Source organism: Lagenorhynchus albirostris, chromosome 2 (genome assembly GCF_949774975.1).
Source record: "Lagenorhynchus albirostris chromosome 2, mLagAlb1.1, whole genome shotgun sequence".
Taxonomy (NCBI): Eukaryota; Metazoa; Chordata; class Mammalia; order Artiodactyla; family Delphinidae; genus Lagenorhynchus; species Lagenorhynchus albirostris.
In genome coordinates, this window is record NC_083096.1 from 80896095 (window position 1) to 80919534 (window position 23440).

The 23440-nt window shown below is 41.1% G+C and overlaps 1 protein-coding gene across 4 annotated transcripts in view; it reads left to right on the plus strand.

Moving 5' to 3' along the window:
- The window catches only part of NOTCH2 (notch receptor 2), a 175829-nt gene that overhangs the window by 86187 nt on the left and 66202 nt on the right, over window positions 1–23440 (plus strand). For all 4 annotated transcript variants that reach the window (XM_060139208.1, XM_060139210.1, XM_060139211.1 and 1 more), the window contains 2 exons: window positions 826–1161; window positions 11506–11628. In XM_060139208.1, coding sequence (XP_059995191.1) covers window positions 826–1161; window positions 11506–11628 — 459 coding nt within the window. The remainder of the gene's footprint in view (window positions 1–825; window positions 1162–11505; window positions 11629–23440) is intronic.

A 23440-nucleotide genomic window follows, 5' to 3' on the forward strand; every position in this document is an offset into this window, starting at 1 on the left:
TATTTCCATATATAAGAAGCCAGAGAGTCTGTATCTCCTTCAAACACACCCAGCAATATTTTTGTCAAGACCACAATCAACAAAATGTTTCCCAGAATACGTGTGCATGTGTGTTGTGTTTAAGGGAAATAGAAGTCATATTGACTTGTTTCTATCATCTAAGAGGTCTATTTAGTCATAATTTATTTTGGAAAATATCGGTACATTTTATTCATTCAAAAGACATGATTTGAGAGCCTACTGCAGGGATCTGACCCCTGCCAGTGTGACAGGTGATATAAAAGGAAACAGCAAACTTGGGGTATATGTTTGCATGTGCAGGGGTGTGTGTGTGTGAGGGAGAGGGTGTGGGGATTTGGGGAGCTGAGGGGAGCATTAAGGATGACTTTACAGCAGTGGTGACTTATGAGTAGAGCTGTCAAGATAAGTTGAAGCCCATTAGGTAACCACAAAGGAAGATGGCCTTCCAAACAGAGGAGCAGCTTATGCAAAGACAAGGAGGTGTGAGACAGTAGGTGGATCCAGACCCTTCTGGATCCTGTGCTGCAGGGACTGATATAGGCTTCCTGCGACTAACCTACAGTCCCTCCCCCTCCCATGTGACCCACTGAGTGTTTGTGTGTCAGCTGAGGGCCCTGGAGAGTGCCCCTGTCAGGTGAACTTGAGGAAGCTCTGATATGGGCTTCCTGTAAAATTCAAAGAGCTTAGGGATTCTCCATGCAGTGGCTCCCTTATGTCACCCTTTGGGTGGGAGATGTGGGGTGGTGGGATGGGGCTGACCCTCATTTCTGTGGACAGTACTGAGTTCTGTTATCTTTCCTCTAGGTAAGCTGTGCCAATGGACTGATACCTGTCTGTCTCAGCCCTGTGCAAATGGAAGTACCTGTACCACTGTGGCCAACCAGTTCTCCTGCACATGCCTCGCAGGCTTCACAGGGCAGAAGTGTGCAAGTGATGTCAATGAGTGTGATGTTCCAGGACAATGCCAGCACGGTGGCACCTGCCTCAACCTCCCGGGTTCCTATCAGTGCCAGTGCCCCCAGGGCTTCACAGGCCAGCACTGTGACAGTCCCTACGTGCCCTGTGCACCCTCCCCCTGTGTCAACGGAGGCACCTGCCGGCAGACTGGTGACTTCGCCTTTGAGTGCAACTGCCTTCCAGGTAAGGAGTCCCCCTAGTGTCCTGGGTTGGGGGATGCACCTCCAGCAGGAAGGAAGGGGATGGGTGTGGTTCAATTGTTCCTTTAAGAAGTATCCCTCCCAGGAGGGAAAAGGGGAAGTGAGAATTTTGTGTGGGGTGGTTTGCTGGTGAGCGAGGAGTTTTATGGGCCAATGTGGTCCGTAAACTGAGCAGGGGGTAATTTAACATGTCAGGGTTTATGATGATGAGTGGCTTGGAAATTGTTTATTGTCCTTTTTGGAGGAACAGTGAGAAATAAGGGACACAGAGCTCTGGGAAAACGATAGACGAGTCTATGGAATGGAAAGGAACACAATGAGAATTACACATTGAAAAATGTGTATGTATGATTAATAAAATGCTTTAAACTGAATTGACAATAATAATAGATGATCAACTTTCCTATATGTTTCTACCTCTGATAAAATAATGGATTATTTTACTATAGCTGCCTAATTGTACCCACCTACCCTTCTGTGACTTGCACTGAGCTTCTGATCTTTAGAACCCTCTCCACGTAGTCTCTCTGACTTTGGGGTAGCCCTGCCCAGACTTGAAGTTGGAGAATTTGGGAACTGGGGTGGCAGCGGTGCTCTGCTAATCAGTGGACACTTTTTGATGAGCGCTGATAGATTATGTGTGGCACAGCCATACATAACCCCAAGGTAGAAGCAAAAAGAGGAGCAGTGTATGGGAGCTTGGGGCCCAGTGTTCTGTAGGACGGAAAAAGGAGCCAGGCTGGCGGATTCACGGAACTCCTTATAAAAATGATGAGGAGGCTGAAAACCGAGAATTTTGATTGGGAACAGAACACAAGCAGCTGGAGCAGATGAATTACTAGGCAACAAAGATTCTGCTTTTTATACAAATAACCTTAGTGCAAAAACAAAAGAAGGAAAACTGTAGGGGGGAATAATGTGCTAAGTAAGCAGAATTGCCTCAAAAAGAAGTTGTTTTAGCCACTCTTTTGGAGTAGGAATCTTAGATTCTGGTGTTGTGGATGTGGTTCACATATAATGGGCTCGTTTGTTTTATCTTTTGGGGATTAAAGGTCATATGTTGGTCCTCGGGATAAAAGCAAATGGTAATTTATTCATTTCATTCAGTTAAAATTTACTGGCCGCCAGCTATGGTCTAGGCACGGTGCTATGCTTGAGATACAGCAATACAAGACTGCCACATAATAGAAAAGGATACCATTTAACTCTGAGCCGCAAGAACAAGCTACTTAATTGCATTGCTTTCAGTTTCTCTTTCAATGAAGAATAGATAATGCTGTCATTTTAGACACTAAATATTTATTTACCTAATATTACTGTCACCCACATTCTCTTGTAGAAGGAATAACTAAAAGATATCTTTCTTCACTCCTGTTTTTGTTTGCATTTTAAGGGTTAAAAGGAGGAAGTAGAAATGTAAACAATTTAATTTTGCAAATTTTCTAATAGTCTAATATTCTAATAGCCTAAGTGGCTAGTAATTGAGGTTAGTGCAAGTTATTGTTGAAGACTAAATGTGTTTTTTAGTTTCAAGAAAATTACTTTTAATAGTTGCCTAGAACAAGAGGTTGATTTGGCAGCAAAGTACTAACGGGAAGTTAGAGAAGTCAATAAAGGAAGTTTTTAGCAGGGAGAGAGTGATTATTCACTCCCATAGCCTCTGCATTGTTATCCATTAGCCACGATAACAACCTTAGGGAATTCTGAGAGTGTGTCCAGGAAAGGATCTGTCAAACCAGAATAGTATCTCCTCCTTGAGAAAGGAAATAACCAAGGATTCCACAGCTGAGAGGTTGCCAGGGCTAGTGGGATGGAGTAAGGAGATCCTGGCTGTCTCTTACACTCTCCTTATAGTTTAAAGCAAGACATTTTTTTACACACTGACGAAGTGTGTGCATGTATGTGTGTGTTTGGGGTCAGGATGGGGGGTGCAGCGTTGGGGGCAGAAGATTTGGCAAAGAGGTTACTAACACGTATTTCATGCCTTTTATGAGTCAGGCACTGTGCCAGGTACTTCTGCTTCCATTAGCTCCATTACACAAAAACCTTGGGGTTAGGTATTGTTTTTCTGGTTTCCCAGGTGAAGCAACTCAAGTTTGGAGATGTTAAGTGATTTACTCAAAGTTGCACAGCTGACATGTGGTTAGGCTGAGTCCTGAAATCCAAGCAGGTTATTTCCAAAGCCTGTGCTTTGTACACCTTGTTCCGTGACACTGTACTACTTGTCTTCCCCTGAAGGTGCTTTGAAATGTGTAAGACTTTTTGTTAAATGCTTAGAGGTGTTTGGGTTAAAAAAAATGTAGGTTCATGTTAAAAGAAAAAGGAGATACTTCTAATTATGTTCAGTCAGTATTTGTTACATACATACATATCATGCAGATATTTAAAAACAGTTAAGTAGGCTGGTTCTTGCCTTTCAGGGTTGCATGATCTAAAACAGATGACGTCAGCTTGGACCATGTATAGAAGGAAATTAAAAAAGAATTCAAAACAATAGATAATGCAATAACACTGTGAATAAATATATATATTTATACATTGTATAAGATTTTATGCTCATTGTTTTTATGTACCAGGTGGAGTTTGCAAAGTATTAACTTTATTTCCACATGGGGAAATAATGCCTGGAGATGATTTTCTTTTACAGAGTCCTTTTCATGATGCAGTACCATTGTCCTTGTCCCTCCCCCATTGCCCTCCACACTGTCCAAGAGACTAAAATGTTACTTAAAATAATAATTACTCTCTAGAGCTTCCCTGGTGGCGCAGTGGTTAAGAGTCCGCCTGCCGATGCGGGGGACACGGGTTCGTGCATTATTATTATTATTATTTTTTGCTGTATGTGGGTCTCTCACTGTTGTGGCCTCTCCCGTTGCGGAGCACAGGCTCCAGACGCGCAGGCTCAGCGGCCATGGCTCACGGGCCCAGCCGCTCTGCGGCATGTGGGATCCTCCCGGACCGGGGCACGAACCTGTGTCCCCCGCATCGGCAGGCGGACTCTCAACCACTGCGCCACCAGGGAAGCCCACAACACCATTATTTGAAGAGAATCATTATTTCAGTTCTAAAGGTGGGGAAACCAAGTCAGCAAGAGGCAAAGTAGCTTTTGTCCAGGTTCTGCAATTCTCAGATGGCTGCTTCCCACCACGTTTCAAGTCTTTGCAGTTTTAACTGAGGCCTACCCTGATCACCCTATTTCAGGTTGTAACCATTCCCTTCCCCCTTCATTACTGACCCTAGTCTACTTTTTTTCTTTTCTTTTCTTTTTTTGTAACACTTGTCATCGTCTTACTATATAATTTGTGCTATATAATTTACCTCATTATGTCTATTGTTTATTGTCTGTCTTTTCTAAATTCTGCTGCCTCTTCGCCTCTCCAGAGTGAAAGCTAGGATCTTTGTTTTTATTTAGTGATACGTCCCAAGCACCTAGAAACCATGCCAGGTATATAATAGGCACATACCTATCGATTGACAGATTGAGTTTAGTATAATATGGTAGTATTGAGAACATAACTTTGGTCTTTTCATCTTCTTCCTGGTAACATGCACCCTAGACTTAGTCTAGCTTCTCCTTCTGTACTTGTTTATACTAGTACTGCGTAAAAAGAATTGGAGTTCTTTTCAACTCTGAAAGTCAGTGAACCCCACATAAGTTAGTGATTATTTTTTGAATGGTTAAAATATAGTTCTTTTCCTGCAAAGGGCACTGTAGTTACTGAGTTGATTTTAGAATTATTTTAAGACTGATGGGGAGGGAATTAAAACTGCAAGAATGACTCATCCTGTGTAATAAAGAAAGAAGAGTTTCTCCATAGAGGGAAGAAAAAAAGGAATATATTCAAGAGGGAACTGATAGAGTCAAACCAAGGAACTGTATTTCATCTTCTTGGAGCAGCAACTGTAAATAATCCAGATCCTTATGAACTACCATTAGGTAAAGTTTTTAGCAGAAGCCCCGAGGAGGAGCACTCAACCAGAGAAATTTTAACAAAAGAACAAAATAGAAAATAAATTCTTGAATCACTGATTCCCAATTTTTGGGGGTCAGTGGGGGGGAGAATGAGTTAAACTGGTTTTATGTTTGTGATATTTTAAGAAGTAGCACAGGTCATCAGAAAGCAGTGGGTTGTTTGTATCTCCTGGCTGTACCTGTGAGTCCGCAGTTGGATAGGGCAGTCCCTGATGAACTTACCCTTTTTCTTTCTCTCCTGTACCTCCTTATTCCTTTATGATTTTTAAACTTCATAAAAAGCTGTCTGATCCATCCTGTCCAAACAAGGAAGGTTTATCCTCTGTAAGTCACCTCTGTACACTACAGGCTGATGATATGTTATATCCCTATATCATTAAAATAAAGCTTAACCACATTTTGTGGCTTTTGTGTCTGCTCTGCAGTTGCTGAGCTTAAAAACTGTTAGAAAGAGTTCCCTCTTGCATTCTCATATGCACGGGCATGTGATGTTCTCTTGGGTATTATACTAATCATATTCTGGCAGGTTTCACTGGAGCAGACGCAGAAATTGTCGTACCATTTTGCAGGGTGCATTATTTTAGCTCCTCTAACCTGGGCCCTGCGTCTAGTTGTACTTGATGTTCCTGGAAGTTTTTCCTGTTCTGTCATGCTTGGCAGTTTTGCCCGTGCTACCTCCTCAGCCTTCTGTCACTTACCTCCCCCACCCACCCTGCCTTTTTATATAGAACTTATTCCTTATGATGTGTCAAAGGCATCTACTTCACTGAAATGCCTTCCATATTCCCTACCCCGTGGGGACTAGAGACCTGAGGTCTTTCGCAACCTGTATACATCTAGCACAGCACTTATCAAACTGACTGTTCATCCTTGCCAGTAGACACCCTCATTTAAATTCCCCAGTATCCAGCTTACTGCCTGGAACAAAATTGAGACTTAATGAATATTTGACAAATGAATGAATTGAATGTGATAGAGAAGAGAATTCCTGTATTCTATAATTTTAAAAAATGCTCTGAATTTATTTCTTTGGAACCCCTTTATTCATTTCTCTGACTTCTTTGGAGGTAAAGTTAGAAAGGGAAGTGGAGATGATTTGGGAGCTACAGAGGGAGGCAGGTAGGAGCAGCCACCTGGGTGGGTGGTGGGGCAGGCATCCAGGGGCCAGTCATGGGGTCGGTGAGCTCATTGGGGCCCATTCAGAGGACGGATGCAGTGTGCCGAGGAAACCAGTGGGGCAGAGGTGGGGCCCGCTTGCCCTTGTGACAGGTTTCTTCCCAGAGGCGGGGGAGAAGGTAGCACGTAGCTGTTTACTTTTGTGCCTTTGTCCAGTTCCAGGCATCCCTGGGTTTTCCTCACTCTTTCATCCCTGCGCACAGAAGCTCTTCCTGAGGACCTTCAGCCTGGCCTGGGAGAATCCTGGTTGTGTCATCTCAGCTTCCCCTTTCTGCTGTCTTCTTTGTGCCTCTGTACCAAGCCTTTCCACCCTCACACCTCCCGGGGGCTGAAAATGGAAAGATGTGGACGCTCTCTTGAGAGATGCTGTTCTCTGTGTGGGATGACAAGTTCGAAAGACACTTTCCTGCTCCCCACCCTCACTGTCATCATTTATCAGTTACGTGGCCCATGGTTTTATAACAGCACAGTCTTAAAATGTTCCTTCTGAGTTTAATTTCTTTCTTTTTGGCCTTTTAAGGATGTGAATTGGCTTTAAGCAGTGGACTCCTTTTAGTACAGTCATGTGAGCCTTTCTGTAAGTCTTTTACACCCATCCCACCCACAGGTCTGGAGACTTGTCTGTTTCCCTTTCCCTTAAAACCTTAAAACATTTTTAAGAAGTGATTCCACTATAACTTATTCATTTAAACCTTACCCTCCCTCCCTACTCCCCTCGCCCATAGGTAGACTTTCTTATAAGAATTTGCTAGCTCTTTCCACAAAGAGTACTGTAACTCTATTTTCTTTTTCTTTTTTCTTTTCTTTTTTTTTTTGCAGTACGCGGGCCTCTCACTGCTGTGGCCTCTCCCGTTGCGGAGCACAGGCTCCGGATGCACAGGCTCAGTGGCCATGGCTCACGGGCCCAGCCGCTCCGCGGCATGTGGGATCTTCCCGGACAGGGGCACGAACCCGTGTCCCCTGCATCGGCAGGCGGACTCTCAACCACTGCGCCACCAGGGAAGCCCTCTGTAACTCTATTTTTAAAGCATAAATCCTGTCTTAACTTTGGAGGAGAACTGATTTGGTTAGGGTTTTCTCAGACATGGGAACTTTTGACCCAAGATCAGTTTTTCAGATTAATGAAAGGGAACTCTGGGGTCCCAGAGATCATACTGATTGAAATTGAATAAAATTTCTGGTTGAGAGCTTTCCTGGTGGCGCAGTGGTTGAGAGTCCGCCTGCCGATGCAGGGGACACGGGTTTGTGCCCCGGTTCGGGAAGATCCCACATGCCGCAGAGCGGCTGGGCCCGTGAGCCGTGGCCGCTGAGCCTGCACATCCGGAGCCTGTGCTCCCCAACGGGAGAGGCCACAGCAGTGAGAGGCCCACGTACTGCAAAAAAAAAAAAAAAAAAATTTCTGGTTGAGTACTGACTACTAGGCATTTAAACTTGGGTAGGTCAGCCACATGGCCTTTACCTTCTTCATCTGTAACTTAGAAGGATCAGAGGAGATAATCTCTCAGGGTTGCTTTGAGCCCATTGATATATAATATTGGGTTGGCCAGAAAGTTCGTTTGGGTTTTTCTGTAACATCTTATGGCAAAACCCAAGCAAACTTTTTGGCCAAGCCAATAGTATTAGCTAATATGTGTAAAATACTTCCTGTGCATCAGGCATTGTTTTAAGTGCTTTTCCTTCTAATATAACAGCTTTATTGAGATATAATTTGCATACCATGTAATTTTCTCTTTTAAAGTGTACAATTCAGTGGTTTTTAGTATATTTACAGATATATGTAACCATCACCACAATAAATTTTAGCTCATTTTTATCACTTCAAAAGAAGCTTAGTATTCATTAGCAGTCATTCCCTAACCTCCCCCTAACTCCCTCCCAGCACTAGGCAACTCCTAATCTACTTTCTTTATAGAGCTGCCTATTCTGGACATTTCATATAAATGGGAACACACAGTATGTGGTCATTCGTGATTGGCTTCTTTCACTTAATGTTTTCAAAATTCATCTGTGTTGCAGGAGGTATCAGTACTTCATTCCTTTTTGTGGCTGAATCATATTCCATTGTATGGATTTACCACTTTGTATCAATATTTATCTACTCACCAGGGAATTGACATTTGGGCTGCTTCCACTTTTTTGGGCTATTTTGAATAATGCTGCTGTGAACATTCTTGTACAAGTTTTTGAGTGGACATATGTTTTCATTTTTGGGGGTATATACTTATGAGAGGAATTGCTGGGTGATATGGTAACTCTAATCTCTTCGTGACTGCCACACTATATCCCATAGTGGCTGCACTATCTTACATTACAACCAGCAGTGTATGAGGATTCCCAATTTCTCCATATCCTTGCCAACACTTGTTGTTATCTGTCTTTTTAATTATAGCCATCCTAGTGGGTGTGAAGTGATAGCTTATCATGGTTGTGGTTTGCATTTCCTTCATGGCTGGCGTTGAGCATCGTTTCATGTGCTTATTGGCCATTTATATATCTTCTTTGGAGAAATGTCTATTTAGATTTTTTATCCATTTTATAACTGGGCTATTTGTATTATTATATTATATATATTGTATTTTAATTTTTGTTGTAAGAATTCTTTCTATAACCTAGATATAAGTCTCCTAACAGATACATGATTTGCAAGTATTTTCTCCCATTCTGTGGGCTGTCTTTTTACTTTCTTTATGGTATCCTTTGAAGCCCAAATGTTTTTAATTTTGAGGAACTCCAAACTATCAATTTTTTCTTTTGTTGCTTGTGCTTTTGGTCATATTTAAGAAATCTCTGCTTAGCCCACATCACAGAGATTTACTCCTATGATTAATTCTAAGGGTCTTGTAATTTTAACTCTTACATTTTGAGTTCGTTTTTGTGTATGGGATGAGGAAGGGGTCCAACTTTATTTTTTTGCATCTAGATATTCAGTTGTTCCAACACAACTTACTGAATTAAGTGTTTTTTATATCTGACTCATTTAATCCTTAAAACAACCTTTCAGGTAGGTCCTGTTAATTACCCCAGAGAGGAAAGAAAGTTTAAGTATCTTGCCCGTGTTCACTCAGCTACTGCATGGTAAGGGTGAGAATTGAATCTAGGCAGTTTGGCCCCAGAGGCCATGCTTCAACCATGAATTAACTCTTTCACCTACTTGTCTTCTTACCTACCTACATAGTGACAGGTAAGAACTAAAACAGTCATAAAAAGAAGGCATTTTATTTCTTATATATTGTGGTTATGTTGAAATGCTTCTGCTTTCTTAATTTGTCTGTGGTTGGTGAATTCAGTTAGTTGTAGCACTGGCAAATATAAATTCAAGCTCACAGTTTCAGGTCCTTATAGTTTGGCTACAAAGTCTTCATCACCTCCTTGACACCCTAGTCAACCATATTTAGTCACCAGGGAGATCAAGTTAGGGGGAGGATGACCAATAGCAGTTCTGGAACACCACCAGACCACACAGGTTCTAACAGCGGTGGACCAGGACCCCGTACTTCCCTCCTACACTCTAAAACTATCTTTAACTTTTCTGAAGAATGTTTCCATTTAAGAGCACTAGGCTAGAAATGAGACCTCAGTTATTGTTCAGGGACTGTACTTTCTGGATCTGTAGATTTGCCCTCACCTTAGCATAATTATGGGTGGGCTTAAACAATTCAACATTTACTGACTCATTAGTCCATTTGTAAGACTTACATGTGATTAAACAGATATAGGAGTAATATGATTAATTTTTTTAAAAATCTGAGTCTATAAAATTTTTCATAGTCTTTCTCAAGCTTACTTAATGACTCATCTGCTTGAATGGACTGAGTACCAAACACCTAGAGAAACAGAATTCTCTTCAGTCAAGCTCTCAATTATCTCCGTCTTCTACAAAATGATTTCCTTTGCTCTCTGGGTAATTTTTTTGGTTGCTTGGTTCATACTCATTTATATGACTGCTACTGTATTCAGAGAAACCAGCCATGTTCCAGTGTAACAGAGCAGATGTAGAATACTGCAGTAGCTTGTGGTAAGGAATGAATAAAGCAAGGTGTGATTGATGTCTGTCCCACTCACCAGACTGTAATGCCCCCAAAGCAGGGACTCTTTCTTTTACTCACCTATACCAGTGCCTCGTATAAGACCCAATAAGTGTTTTGAGTAAGAGAGAGAAACTTAAGGGACATTTTGAAGAGGGCAAATACTTAGTCACATGTATTTCAAATAAGAGGATGATCAGTGAACTTTCTCTCTTGTTTTAAAGCTGGTAGTCTTCTATTTTAATAGCTAAGAGATTTGATAGCAAGGAGAGAGAAAGAAGAAGCCCAATGTATAAATTATAGAGGAACATTCTATGGGCAGTTAGGGTGAAGTTTGGTGTGCTAGTTTCATTTTTCATGGAAGGGAGAAATCAAGTGGAAGGAAGCAATGCTGTTAATGTGAAGAGGAGGATGAAGAATTTGAAGGGTTGGTTAGTTAGTAATAATAGTTAGCAAGTTTAGTTAGTAATAATGCCACCCCATATTCAGATAGCTTTTTATATTTATTTCTACCTTACTCATGATGTGGCACTTATAACAACCTAGAAAGGCAGGCTGGGCAGGTGCAGTCGGCCTCATTTTACAGATGAGGAAGCTACTTCAGAGTTTGTAATTTACCATGTATTAAATAGCTTATAAGCAGTGAGGTTGGAACTTGACCTGTATCTTCAGACTTTTAAGTTCAATATTTTTTCTTATGTCCCCCCCACCACGCTGATTTTCCCAAGGGGAAAAAAAAAGGAATTTAAATTTAATTAGGTAGTCTTTTATCTGTGCTTCCCATTAATCTAGTATGGAGCTGGGGAAAATCTAATACCCCTTTTTTTTTTTAGAACGAGTAAATAGCTGTTCTGAGTAGACATTTATCTTCACTGGGATTTTTATTTCATGAAAACACTTTGAAATACTTGTGAGGTAACTATGAAGGCATGTCATTGGCATAATGAGTCATTTTAAGTGTCTAACTATGCTTGAGGCAAGAGAAGACAGAAGATTGGGGGATTTTTATATGGTGAGTCTTGGGTTGACCAGCTGCTGCCTATTGAATTGAAATAATGAAGTCAGTCTGTTCTGATGACCATGCCCTGCGGAGAAGAGCAGATCACACCATCTGTGTGAGAATTTATCATTTTCTCTGTTCTTGTCTTACTAGGTTTTGAAGGGGTCACCTGTGAGCGGAATATTGATGACTGTCCTAATCACAAGTGTCAGAATGGAGGGGTTTGTGTGGATGGGGTCAACACTTACAACTGCCGCTGCCCCCCTCAGTGGACAGGTATGTACGGTGTGACAGATCAGTCAGAATGGGGCATAGGTTGGTAACCAGTGGCAGTCTGTTATTGAAGTGGGCGTCTTTTACAAGGGTCTCTGTGCTACATCATTGGGTATAGTGCTAACCCCCATGTTCACTTAAAGGAAGAAATATTATCATGGGTGTTTATTGGGCAGCTGATGTGAACTCAGCACCACGCCGGGTGCTGTGGGAGATACGAGAAAGAACGTTATTGAAAGACTCCGACGTTATTATCTGGTAGAACAGCACATTGCCTGGAACATAGTAGATGCTTATTAAATATTTGAGAGGAAAGGAACATACTTAAATGCAAAAATATAAATGTTCTTACCATATACACACAAAAAATGGTAACTGTGTGAAGTAATGGATGTGTTAACTGATCTTATCGTGGTAATCATTCCACAATACATATGTATATCAAATCATCATGTTGTACTCCTTAAACTTACACAAATGTTATGTTAAATATAGCTCAATAAAGCTGGAAAAGAAGAAGAAGCTACAACTTGTCAAGTTTTGGTGTAGTATCAAAGAATATTCATAATTACATGAAAAGGTTATTAAAATGCTCTTCCTTCTTCCAACTAAAAAAAAAATGAAAATAAATTATGCAGGCTGCGAGAGTTCAGAGCTTATTGTTTGTTCACAGACAGAAATCCATCTCATCTTAGTGTCATGTCCTATAATTATGCAAAGGGTTGGGCAGGTCCTCTTGATGACATTATTTTTATGACACCCATCTCCATTGCTATTTTTTCCTTTTTTGTATCCCTTTTTGCACACAGACTTTTCTGCCTCTAACATTAGAAGAGTAGTCTTGCTTAAATTTACAACCTCTTGGAAGCTTCTAATGTTGTCTTAAGCAGATTTTCCTCTTATTTTTGAAATTGAGTTTATGCAGACATTTGGTTCCAATTTCTGTTTATATCTATTTATCTAACTGAAAGTGGAGACAAGTAAGAACTGATTAAGTGATTAAAACTGAGCCTTTTTGAGAGAAGTTGATTGATTTAATGTGGAAACCCAAGAATAAGTTAACGTTATAAGGAAGAAACTCCAGTACCAGTGAAGGATTGTGCCCAGCAAAGGAGTCTTGAAATTGGATTGCTGTTGTTACTACCTGGTATTCCTTAGAGTCTCCGAATTGCCTTCCCTCATCTGCAGCAGCTAATTATTTAGAGTACTCTTTACAGCCGTAGACTTAGGAATAGAAAAAGATTAAAAGGGTTTAAAACTTCAATAATACGATTTCCTGGAAGGGCACACATTTCTGCTTTTAATCCCCAAACTGTCTTTTTTTTTTTTAAGATACTTTCCCACTGGGTTTCCCTAAAATTGGACTTCCCCTAGAATTTCTTCTTGATTTCTTGATCCTAGGACTTTACTCCCAACCCTCTGCTCTTTCTGTCATAGTCTCTCTTCTCTTTAGCTTTTGCCATTTCTCTGGTGATTTTTTTCATAGGCCATTTTTTTTTCCAACTTAAAAAGATTACTGTAAAGTTAATTATGTGACAAATAGTAACTGGAAAGATTTGAATTTTTCTCTTTTTAATGATCCTCACAGTGGTATTGGGCAGGATGAGATACTTGTTAGGAACTTGACCCCATTCTAATCTCTCCCTTGCCCTGTGGGAGAGAGTGGCTCTGTGTGGTACCAAGGCTCCTGATGCCAATGAAGATTAAATGATAATTGTGATTTCACTGCTGACTTTTCTTTGATAGCACACTCAGTTTCCTGCTTTGATATTAATTAGGAAGGTCCAATCTTGGGGGAAAGTTTCCCAGTGAAATGATATTTTACCAAAATTTCTTGCCCCAGGGTGTTTAGTAAATACCTTTTTCCTATGAAAGCCCTTTGAAGATGTTTCTTTTTCCATGTGCTTTTGTATTTTTTCTAGAGGGGATGGCAGAATTGATAATTCAATGTGTCAGTGTGTCAGTATTTATTTCTTTTGATCTGCTGTCATTGAAAATACCCTCAGTCTTTGGTTTCCCACCACAGGTTTCCTTCTTCTTTTTCACTGATGTAATCTTTGACTTCCAGTGACAGCCTTATTTTTTTTTTTTAACTGTCCCGATGACCAACAGGGTAAAGTCCAAGGTCCTTCCTTCATTATGTGAAGTCCTCCCTGGCCTCAGCCCCATCTGTTTCTTCGGCGATAAGAACAGCGTCCTATATCAGCCACGCCCTATGTCCTTGTTCACACCGTTTCTTTTCTCTGGATTTCCCTTCTCCTCTCCTCTCCCTATAGTCCTCACCATTTTTGCCTGCCTGGCTCAGATCAAGTGGGTACCACCTTCAGGAAGCCCCCCCCCATGCCCTCTCTCTAGGCTGAGCCAAGTGTTACCCTCTGGGCTCCCTTACTACCCCATACATTCCTCTGTGATAATGCTCACCACATTAATATTAGCATTATTATGTGCTTGAGGTGAGGGAATGGGGTCACTGAACTGTTGATGACGTCAGTTACCAGAGCGCTTTACAGACCTTTGTTGTCAGTAGCATATAGCTGAGCTGTTCCTGATCCCAGCCCCAACCTCATTCTGAGAAGAATAGAAAGAAAATTTTGGGTTGTAGTGTTCCTGTTGATATTGACATTAGAGCTGTAAATAAAGTCACATTAGTATTTTCTGCCTTATACAAGTTAAGGAAATGAATGGGGCTGGGAGCTGAGAGTTAACCAGTGTTTATTAGCACCCAAATAATGAGCTAATTACAGTGTTTTATTTTATGTAATCTTCACAATAACTGTATGAGGGGTAGAGTTTTTTTTGTTTTTTTGTTTTTTTGTTTTTGCGGTACGCGGGCTTCTCACTGTTGTGGCCTCTCGCGTTGCGGAGCACAGGCTCTGGATGCGCAGGCTCAGCGGTCATGGCTCACGGGCCCAGCCGCTCCGCGGCATGTGGGATGTTCCCAGACCGGGGCACGAACCCGTGTCCCCTGTATCGGCAGGCAGACTCTCAACCACTGCGCCACCAGGGAAGCCCTGGTTACTGTTTTTGACATCATATTTTACATCTTTCTGTGTTTCCATTAACTACTTATTGTGGCTCTAGATGATTTTACTACTTTTGTCTTTTAACCTTCCTTACTAGGCTTTATAAGTAGTTGATCTACTACCTAGCCCAGTGCAGAGTGGTTTTACCTGACATGGTTGTCTAGAATAGTACTAATTTGTGCCTTCAAAGGCTACCACTCTTCTGGACAAACTAAAGCCCAGGGGGAAGAAAGAAATTGGTGTTGGGAGTTGGGCAAATGGTTTACTTTTTTTTTTTTTTTTAATAGGAATCTTGTTATAGAGATAAGTCAGTAGTTGGATGTTCCTTTAGGATATGTATGTATACCTAAGGATTTGAGGAAGCCTGAGCACAAATGTCTTGACTATTACTGTCTTTGGCTCCAAGCCATCTTATGAGAGAAGGTCTGCTCTGGCAGATATCCACTTAAGAAAAAAAGTTACAAAAGGTCCCCAAATTAATTGAAGCCGTGTAGATTAATGTTTTGTCTACATAGGTTGTTATTTGAATTTTCCTTTCAAAGGTTCATTTCCTTCAGAATTAAAGTTGACTCTAAACTCAACTCACAAATTCCTCTCTGGCTGCTTTTGGTTTTGGGTTCACTCCTAGGGCAGACATGATTTATTTTCCTGTGCAGAACCCAGAAATGTAATTTCAGCTTGGGCTTGGAATAGTGCTTTGGGACACTAAGCAGAAGTGAACAATGGAAGTTAGGTGGACATGAGTCAAATGAAACCAATCACATTTTCTCTCAGCTCTCCTTTATAGCATGATGAACCTAACGTGTTAGTTAAGATTTCCTTTGCTGTCAATTGCTCCAACTTCAGCAAAAATTTTTGGCACAAATCACCAAGTACATACTGCCAGAGGTGCTCTCTGGGAATGGAGTCTTTTCATGGTGGTATTTTGATTTTGAACTCAGTGCTCCTATTTCAGACTTGCCTCTAGTTGGTGCAAGTTGTTCTCTAGAATGAGGCTTTTCTCAAAATCACTTTTCTGTATTTTTAATACTATAGAAATGGAGCGTTTTGGTGAGAGTGGAAACTAAGTATATCTGGGACTGCAAAAGTTTTTTCATCTGTAGTCTGCATGGAGGAATGGAAAAATGCATCTCCCGTTTCAATTTCTCTGCTGTCAACTTGATTGTGGGGATTTGAAAATAAGCCTGTTTTTTTGAATTCTGCTCCATCCCCCCAACCCAGCCTCAGTTTGCTATCATTTGAGCAGACTGCTGGAGTGCTAACCTAAAGCACTGTCATCCCAGAGGTCTCAGAGCTAATTAGTGATTGTGTTGGTGGGAACAGGGGTGAGTGGTTAGTGTGGCCCAATAAATGCAGGAGGTGAGACTGAGGGATCTTTTCTGCCCTCGTGGTCCATGACTCAATGTCTGGCTTTTGCTGCATCCCAGGAAAGATCCAGTTTCATGTCATGACTTTTCAAGCCCTCAGAGAATGGTTGTAAGGTAGCTTCAATAACAGATATTTACTCATTAACTTACAGTTACATACTATGCTAGATGCTATAAGAGACACAGAAAAGAAATATATCAATTCCTCATCTTTGAAGAATCGTCAAATTCACTAGGAAGAAATAAGGAAGTCAACACCTAACCACAATAGGAGTTAAAAAGTAGGAATGATCATGAGTTTGAAAGAAGCATGGATAGGAATTGGGGACCATCTAAGTCAGGGGTACCCAACCCCCAGGCCATGGACTGGTAGCAGTCCATGGCCTGTTAGGAACTGGGCCGCACAGCAGGAGGTGAGTGTTGGGTGAGCGAGCGAAGCTTCATCTGTATTTACAGCTGCTCCCCATCACTCTCATTACCACCTGAGTTCCGCCTCCTGTCAGATCAGCAGCCGCATTAGATTTTCATAGGAGCGCGAACCCTACTGTGAACTGCGCATGCGAGGGATCTAGGTTGCCCCTCCTTATGAGAATCTAATGCCTGATGATCGGAGGGGGAGCTAACGCTGGGGAGCGGCTGCAAATACAGATTATCATTAGCAGAGAGGTGTGACTGCACAGAGCCCATAATAAATCAATTGCCTGTAGACTCATATCAAAACCCTATCAGTGAGTGACAAGTGACAATGAAGCTGCATCTTATGGAGTAGACTGGACATAAGCAACACACTTTGGGTGTCACTGTCTCCCATCATCCCCAGATGGGACCATCTAGTTGCAGGAAAACAAGTTCAGGACTCCCACTGATTCTGCATTATGGTGAGTTGTATAATTATTTCATTATATATTGCAATGCAATAATAATAGAAATAAAGTGCACAATAAATGTATTGTGCTTGAAACATCCCAAAACCATTCCCCCACCCTCTGGTCCTTGGAAAATTTGTATTTCAAGAAACTGGTCCCTGGTGCCAAGAAGTTTGGGGACCACTGATCTAAGCACTCGTTTGGGTGAGGGGGGAGATTGAGAAGAGTTAACTTCTATTTTAAAATCTGAGTAGTGGGAGAATGTGGGGACTGTTGACAGAGATAAAGAAATAGGCTAGAGATGGTGGTGAGTTTGAGGTGAGTTTTCCAAGTGAAAACATTCAGCAGTAAGACCTAGGAGGTCAAAATGGAGGTAGGGGCTAGAGACTCAGATTTTGACTCTTATTTTTGGTTTCCTTGGAAATGTTCAAGTCTGTAAGGAAAGTGTGCGAACTGAGAAGGCCAGAGGGTCTGGATCTTAAGTCTACACTTAAGAAAATTGATGAAGAAAGGGATCCAAAGAATGAAGGTGAGAGAAGGGGATGTGTAAGAGTTCAGAAGAAGCTCTGCCATTATAGCATCACTGAGTCGGGGTGCATTTTAAGATTGTACCTTTGACTCAACTCTACATGCCTCTGTTATAGCGCCTGCAATATTATACTGCTCTTACTGTTTTATATGCTTATTACCTCACCTAATACACTCTCAGCCTCTGGGGAATTGGGAACTGGCCTTACTTATTTTGGCATTCCCAGGACCAATTTTAACAAATGATGGTTATTGAATGAATGACAACCTGGAGACTCAAATCCAAATGATAATTGCAGAGAGTTAGTCAGAATTTTTGAGGTCACTGGAAATCTTCTAAAATCTTCTCTCCATAAAGGAGAGAAGAAAGCCAGATTGCAAGAGATTAAAGAGAAAAGTGGATATTGAGGGAGGAGTAAAAGGAGGAGTGGGAATAAATCACTTATTCAAGATTTTGTACAGGTAAAAAATGGGGGGACAGAAAGAGAGAGACGGGGCAGCAGGGCAGTAGCTTTAGGGACAGAAACTTCATTCATGTGACTAACCATAGGACCTTGGCTAGACAAAGAGTTAAGGCAGCTGGAAAGGGGTTGGTTAGTGAACTGGGTTATTTAGGAGTGGTTTACTCTTTCAAGTTGTAGTGGGGAAAAATTAAGTGAAATGGTTGTTGGGAATGGGAGGGAAGGGAGATTGGAAGTTATATTCAGAGAGTGGAAGTACCAGTTTGAGATCTTGGAGTTGGAACAATGAGTGTCTTATAATGAGATCCAGAATGTGAGTCTGTTTGTGATAATGAGTGGATGTGGAGGTCTGTTGAGTTGAGAAAAGTAAGAACTCTTGGCTCAGATGACCTTATTGGTCCTCAACCCAGATGTTGATTTCATGGGAGATGGGAGAGCACAGAATGAGAGGAACATAAACCATGTGCTTAAGTAATTCAAGGAAGTGGAAGTTGGTCCACGAGGACAATAGAGGTGAAATGATTTAAATTATATTTAGTGTTTTTTTAATTTTAAAAGATATACATGTTTAGAATAATTTGGATTTGCATTCATCTCTCTACTTTTTTCTGTCAAAAATGAAAGTATATCCTTTTCTGTAAGGTAAGGAATGAACATATTTCTCTTAATCTTCTCCTCACTCTCCAGGTTTTGTTCATGTGATCTGGGATTTTAAAATTTATATTATAGTATTATTATTACTGAAATTGAAAGTCTTACCCATGTTCTTTAAAAATTATTGCTATGTATACTGTTTTAAAATCCAATTTATAACACTTTAGGCTTAGTTCTCTGTATAAGTTGTTCTATGCTAACTACCAGTACATTTATATCACAACCTTCTCATTCCTGAGTTTTTTATTTTCATTTACTTTTTCAGTCAAATGAGTATATCTTTGAGAATTTTTTTACAGAAAAGTGACATGTTGGCATATCCTCAGAGCTCTTGTATATTTGAAAAATATTTTTTTAATTTAGTTGCCTTCATACACAAATGGCATTTTGTATAGATACTGAATTCTTGGGTCACAAATTACATTGTTATGAAGTTCCTAGTTATTGTTCCTTTGCTTCTTGTAATGAGTATTATAGGGAAGTCCAGTGTCTGCTCAGTCATTCTCTCTCTCCCTCTCTGTCTTTCTGTCTCTCCTTTCACCTCTCTCCTCCCTCTTTAAAATCAGAACTTTAACCAATATTGGTATAGGTATATTTCCTATTATTTTTTCCTAGTCTTTTCGAGCCCTTTGGATCTGCAGACTTAGTTCTATTCTCACCTCAGAAAAGATTATGTTTCTCATTTGTTTTTGTGTCTTCAGGAACACCTATTACCTTTACACTAGGTCTTCATTCTTCCTCATAGCTAAAATCTTTTCTCTCTATATTTTAATCTGCTTGTTTTTTTCTTTGCATTTCACAAGAGCTTCCTAAGTTTTTCCTTCATAAATGATTTTTCTTCATTGTCAGTTCTGTCCTTTATCATTTTCAATTCTGATTTGTATTTGAATGGCATTCTTATATTTGAAAAAAAAATTTTTTATTGGAGTATAGTTGATTTACATTCTTATATTCTTATAGTATTTACTCATTGCATCTAGGTCCTCTCTATTTCTGCCTTTGTCTCAGCCCACCCCATTTCATCAGAGTATGATGCCCTATATTTTCATTTCTTCTGAAAACCTACATGTGTATAAAATTCTTTAGAATACAGAACCAATTCTTTCTATAATGTACTAGTTTCTGGACGTGCACATTTTTCACAAGTAGGCTTTTCATCTACATCTTAAGTGGTACCTCTACATCTTTTATATTGAAAAATGTTCTAATGGACTCCAGGTTGTTTTTTGTTTTACTCATTCTGCTCATTAGTAATGGCTTGCCCATAAATAGAGTAGATTGATTGTCTTTGGAACCCCTGCTACAGTTAGTTTCTTCTCCCAGGGAAGTGAGGGGCTCTTTATGTAAACTGTTTAACAGCCCAGCAGCCCAAGGAAGTGCGAGAGCCAGAGTGTGGACCTCCTGGCAGGGAGACAGAAGTGTGGTACCATTTTCTTCTCTGTGTGGAGGAGCCTCTGTGCCAGCATCAGCTGTCTGAATGCCCGGCATTGACACGACCTCCATCACTCCCCTCTAGTGGCTGAGGCTGGATGCTCTTTAGTGCTGTTGCATCCGGAATTTGCCCCAGAAGCACCACAGACTTTCTTGTTGCTCTGGCGGCCACAGGAGCCCTGGGACTCCTCAGTGCTTTAAATTGCTGTTGACCTGGAAGGATGGGGTGGAGTTCAGTCCATTCTCCCCGTAGCAGCATGGTGGGCTTTCTGAAACACAAATTGGGTTGTGTTGTTTCTTTGCCTAGAGTGATTCAGTAGGTCCCCCTTGTCTTTGGATAGAATTCCAAGGCTCTGAGTATAACTCCCTCTCCAGCCTTATCTCCACGGATGCATGCCTTGTAATTGAAACACAGTGTTTTTTTTCATTGCCTCAAATAAGTCACATTTTGCCTTCTGTTCAAACCTGTACACATACACCTCCTTCTGCCTGAAGTACCCTCCCCACCATCCCCCTTTGTACACATCCTCTCACATACGTACACATTCTTACACAACCTGGTTAACATATAAAGTCTCTCTCTTTCTTTCTCTCTCTCTCTCTCTCTCTCTCTCTCTCTCTCTCTCTCTTTCTTAACAGTAATTTACAATTTATTCATCTGTAATGCACTTATTCTGACTTTAAAGTAGCATCACGTGGCATACTTTGGAGTCCGTTCATGAGATTACTGTTGTACTTATCTCCATGTACTTATCTCCGTCTGTTTTATAGATTTGTGCACTGTCTGGCACGAGGGCATCCTTCTGGGTTTGGAACACACAGCAGTGAACAAATGGATAAAAGAACCTCAGAAATAGTTAAAGCAAGAGACGATTGTGATCTTAGAATATCAAGACATATGCTGCCATTACTGTTAATATTTGTATGATAAATTTTTGTTGTAAATGCAACCTTAGGTGGTTTGAAGGTGTAGTCTGTAGGAAAGTGAATTGTCAAAAAAACCCACACTGCCTTGCTACAGGCTGCCTTTAGGCCATAATCTTGGCTTGCCAGTGAAACATAGCATCCCCCACTGGACCTGCAGAACATAGTTCTTCTCTGTTCTGCTCTGTGTTCCTAAGGCAATACGTATCTATTAGAGCACTTCTTACCCCTATTATAACTATTTATTTGGTTGTAAAACCCTTACTTGTCTGTACGTTCTGGGTACAATCCACAACTCTTTTGTTTACCATTTTAGTCTCAGGTCAAGCCTGGCATGTAGTATATACATATTTGTTGAATGAATGAATGAATGGAGTATTAAATTTTCCAGTTTGTTCCTGGCCCAATTTCATGCCTCCAAATTCAGGGCTATTATTGGGTGCTGTCAGGGTCTCTTCTCCTTACTTCCCTGAGACACTTTAGTATCTTTCTTCAGTGTGGACCGGGTCTGCACTATGTCTGTAAATCTGGACTAATTTTGTATGATAGTATTACGTTTGACTATCAGTGTAAGCACTCATCACAGTGTCTAGTACCTAGAAATAGCTGAATAAGTCTATTTTTACTATCTGAAGTCAGTAGCACCATTAGGAAATAAAGGAAAGAGTGATTCTTTGCCTATTTACCTTCATGCAGATGGAGGCAACTGGAAGAGGAGGACCTCTACTGAGGAGGGCTGCCCGCTGATGGGATGTAGTCTTTAGGGCAATCTTGGGTTTCAGTTGAAGAAGTAAGGTACCCCACAATATAGAGTCACCCTTGAGACACAGTTGAAGGATTCAGGTCAAAAGGCAGGGTGAATTTGGTGTGGAATCAATGAGATGGAGTTCAGCAGCTAAGGAAGAGGGTGGAATGAGAGGCATGTGTATTGATGGGGGGATGTAAATAAGGGGGTGATGGGAAGTTTGGGAGTATGAATAGGATAGAGACACCCTAAAGGTGTGAGGGAGATGAGTTGAAAGATGATTATTATTTTGAGGTTAGAATGACTTAAGTGAGAGAAGACAAGAGCAGATCAAATTTGTTTAACAAATATTTTTGATTACTTCTCAAGAAATATTATTAGCTGGGCATGTGCTAAGTGCTAGGGATTCACTGATGAAGTAAATGGTACCACCCATTTCTCCATGGAACTTACAGTCTAGTAACACAGACATAAAGCATATTATCTGTAAGATTTTGAACTATAATAAATACCTAGTGGGAAAAGTAGAGGTTATTAGCATATTAACAGGTAGAACTAGTTGAGTTTGGGGTAGGTATGTACCGTCTCTTTCAGCTGTGGACGGTGGGTATGAATTACTAGGGGATGGTTGAGCCTAAGAGTGCTCCAGGTACAGGGAACAGCTTGTGCAAAGACCTGTAGGGGGGAAAGATTGTGATCATGTTGAGAAGGGATAAAAATAAAAAGCCAGAGTGCCTGGCACGAGTGGTATTTCAAGGGGAGAGACTGGAGAGGTAGGCAGAAAATGTAGATAGGACTTAGAATTTTATCCTAAGTGTAATGGAAGGCCTCAAAGGGCTTGAACAGGCAAATGGCAGAATCCACTGTACACGATGAGATTAAGTTGGTGACTCTTTAGAAAAAAATAATTGATCAGGATGCAGGGAAACCAGGCTTTTGAGGAGGCCTGAAAAAGGTGATGGTGTCTAGGATTCATGGGAACGTTCACTGAGATTCTTGCGTTCATCTGCATGTGTATCCCGCACACCTACAGGATCCCCTTAGCCACTTGTAACCCTAGCCTCATATATACATGTGTGTGCTTGTACGTTAGTGCATGCACACAGCCCCTCATTAGGCAGACCCTGTAGACTCCAGTGTTTGTGCAAAATGTTTCAGCCATCTTTCGTCCTGGGAAGTTGTAGAATAGTCAAGCTTGTCCTCTGCCCTTTCACTTCAGGAGCGGAATGGAAACTCTCCTGTGTGTAGAGGAGAAGGTTTGTAGGACAGAGGTTACAAGAATGCCCTGCTATGATATGAAAAGATGAAACTCCCCAACTCAGGAGCCCGTGTGACTGCTGGCTGGAAGCGTATATTGGAGACCGAATTCTCTTGACTTAACCAAAGAAGAGGAGGTAGCAGGGTCAGGGCAGGGGTCAGCCAAGCTCTTTTTACATGTTCCTCACGTGGTGATTGTTGTTGCTAATGAGAGTTGCCCCTTAGCAGGGCCGTTGATGTGGTGAAAGGTTCTCCCCGCCCAAGTTGAGAGGTGACTAGGAGCGGAGGGCTTCTTCCAGAAGTGCTAAGGCTCAGCGACCATTTCTTTTCTTTCCTTTTTTCCCCTTCCTCCTCTTGTTTCCCAGTCACTTGTAACTCCAAGTCAGATTGGTGATTTGTTTGTGGTGTGCTGAGAAAACCATAATGAACTGTTTGTATCCCGATGTCTTGCAGCTCATAAAATGGTGTCTGTTTAGTGGTCCTAAGCTCACATGGCTAGAACTTGATGCTCGTGAGGCCCAGGTCATAGTTCCCATTTCAGTACAGTCCTGTTGGGTTC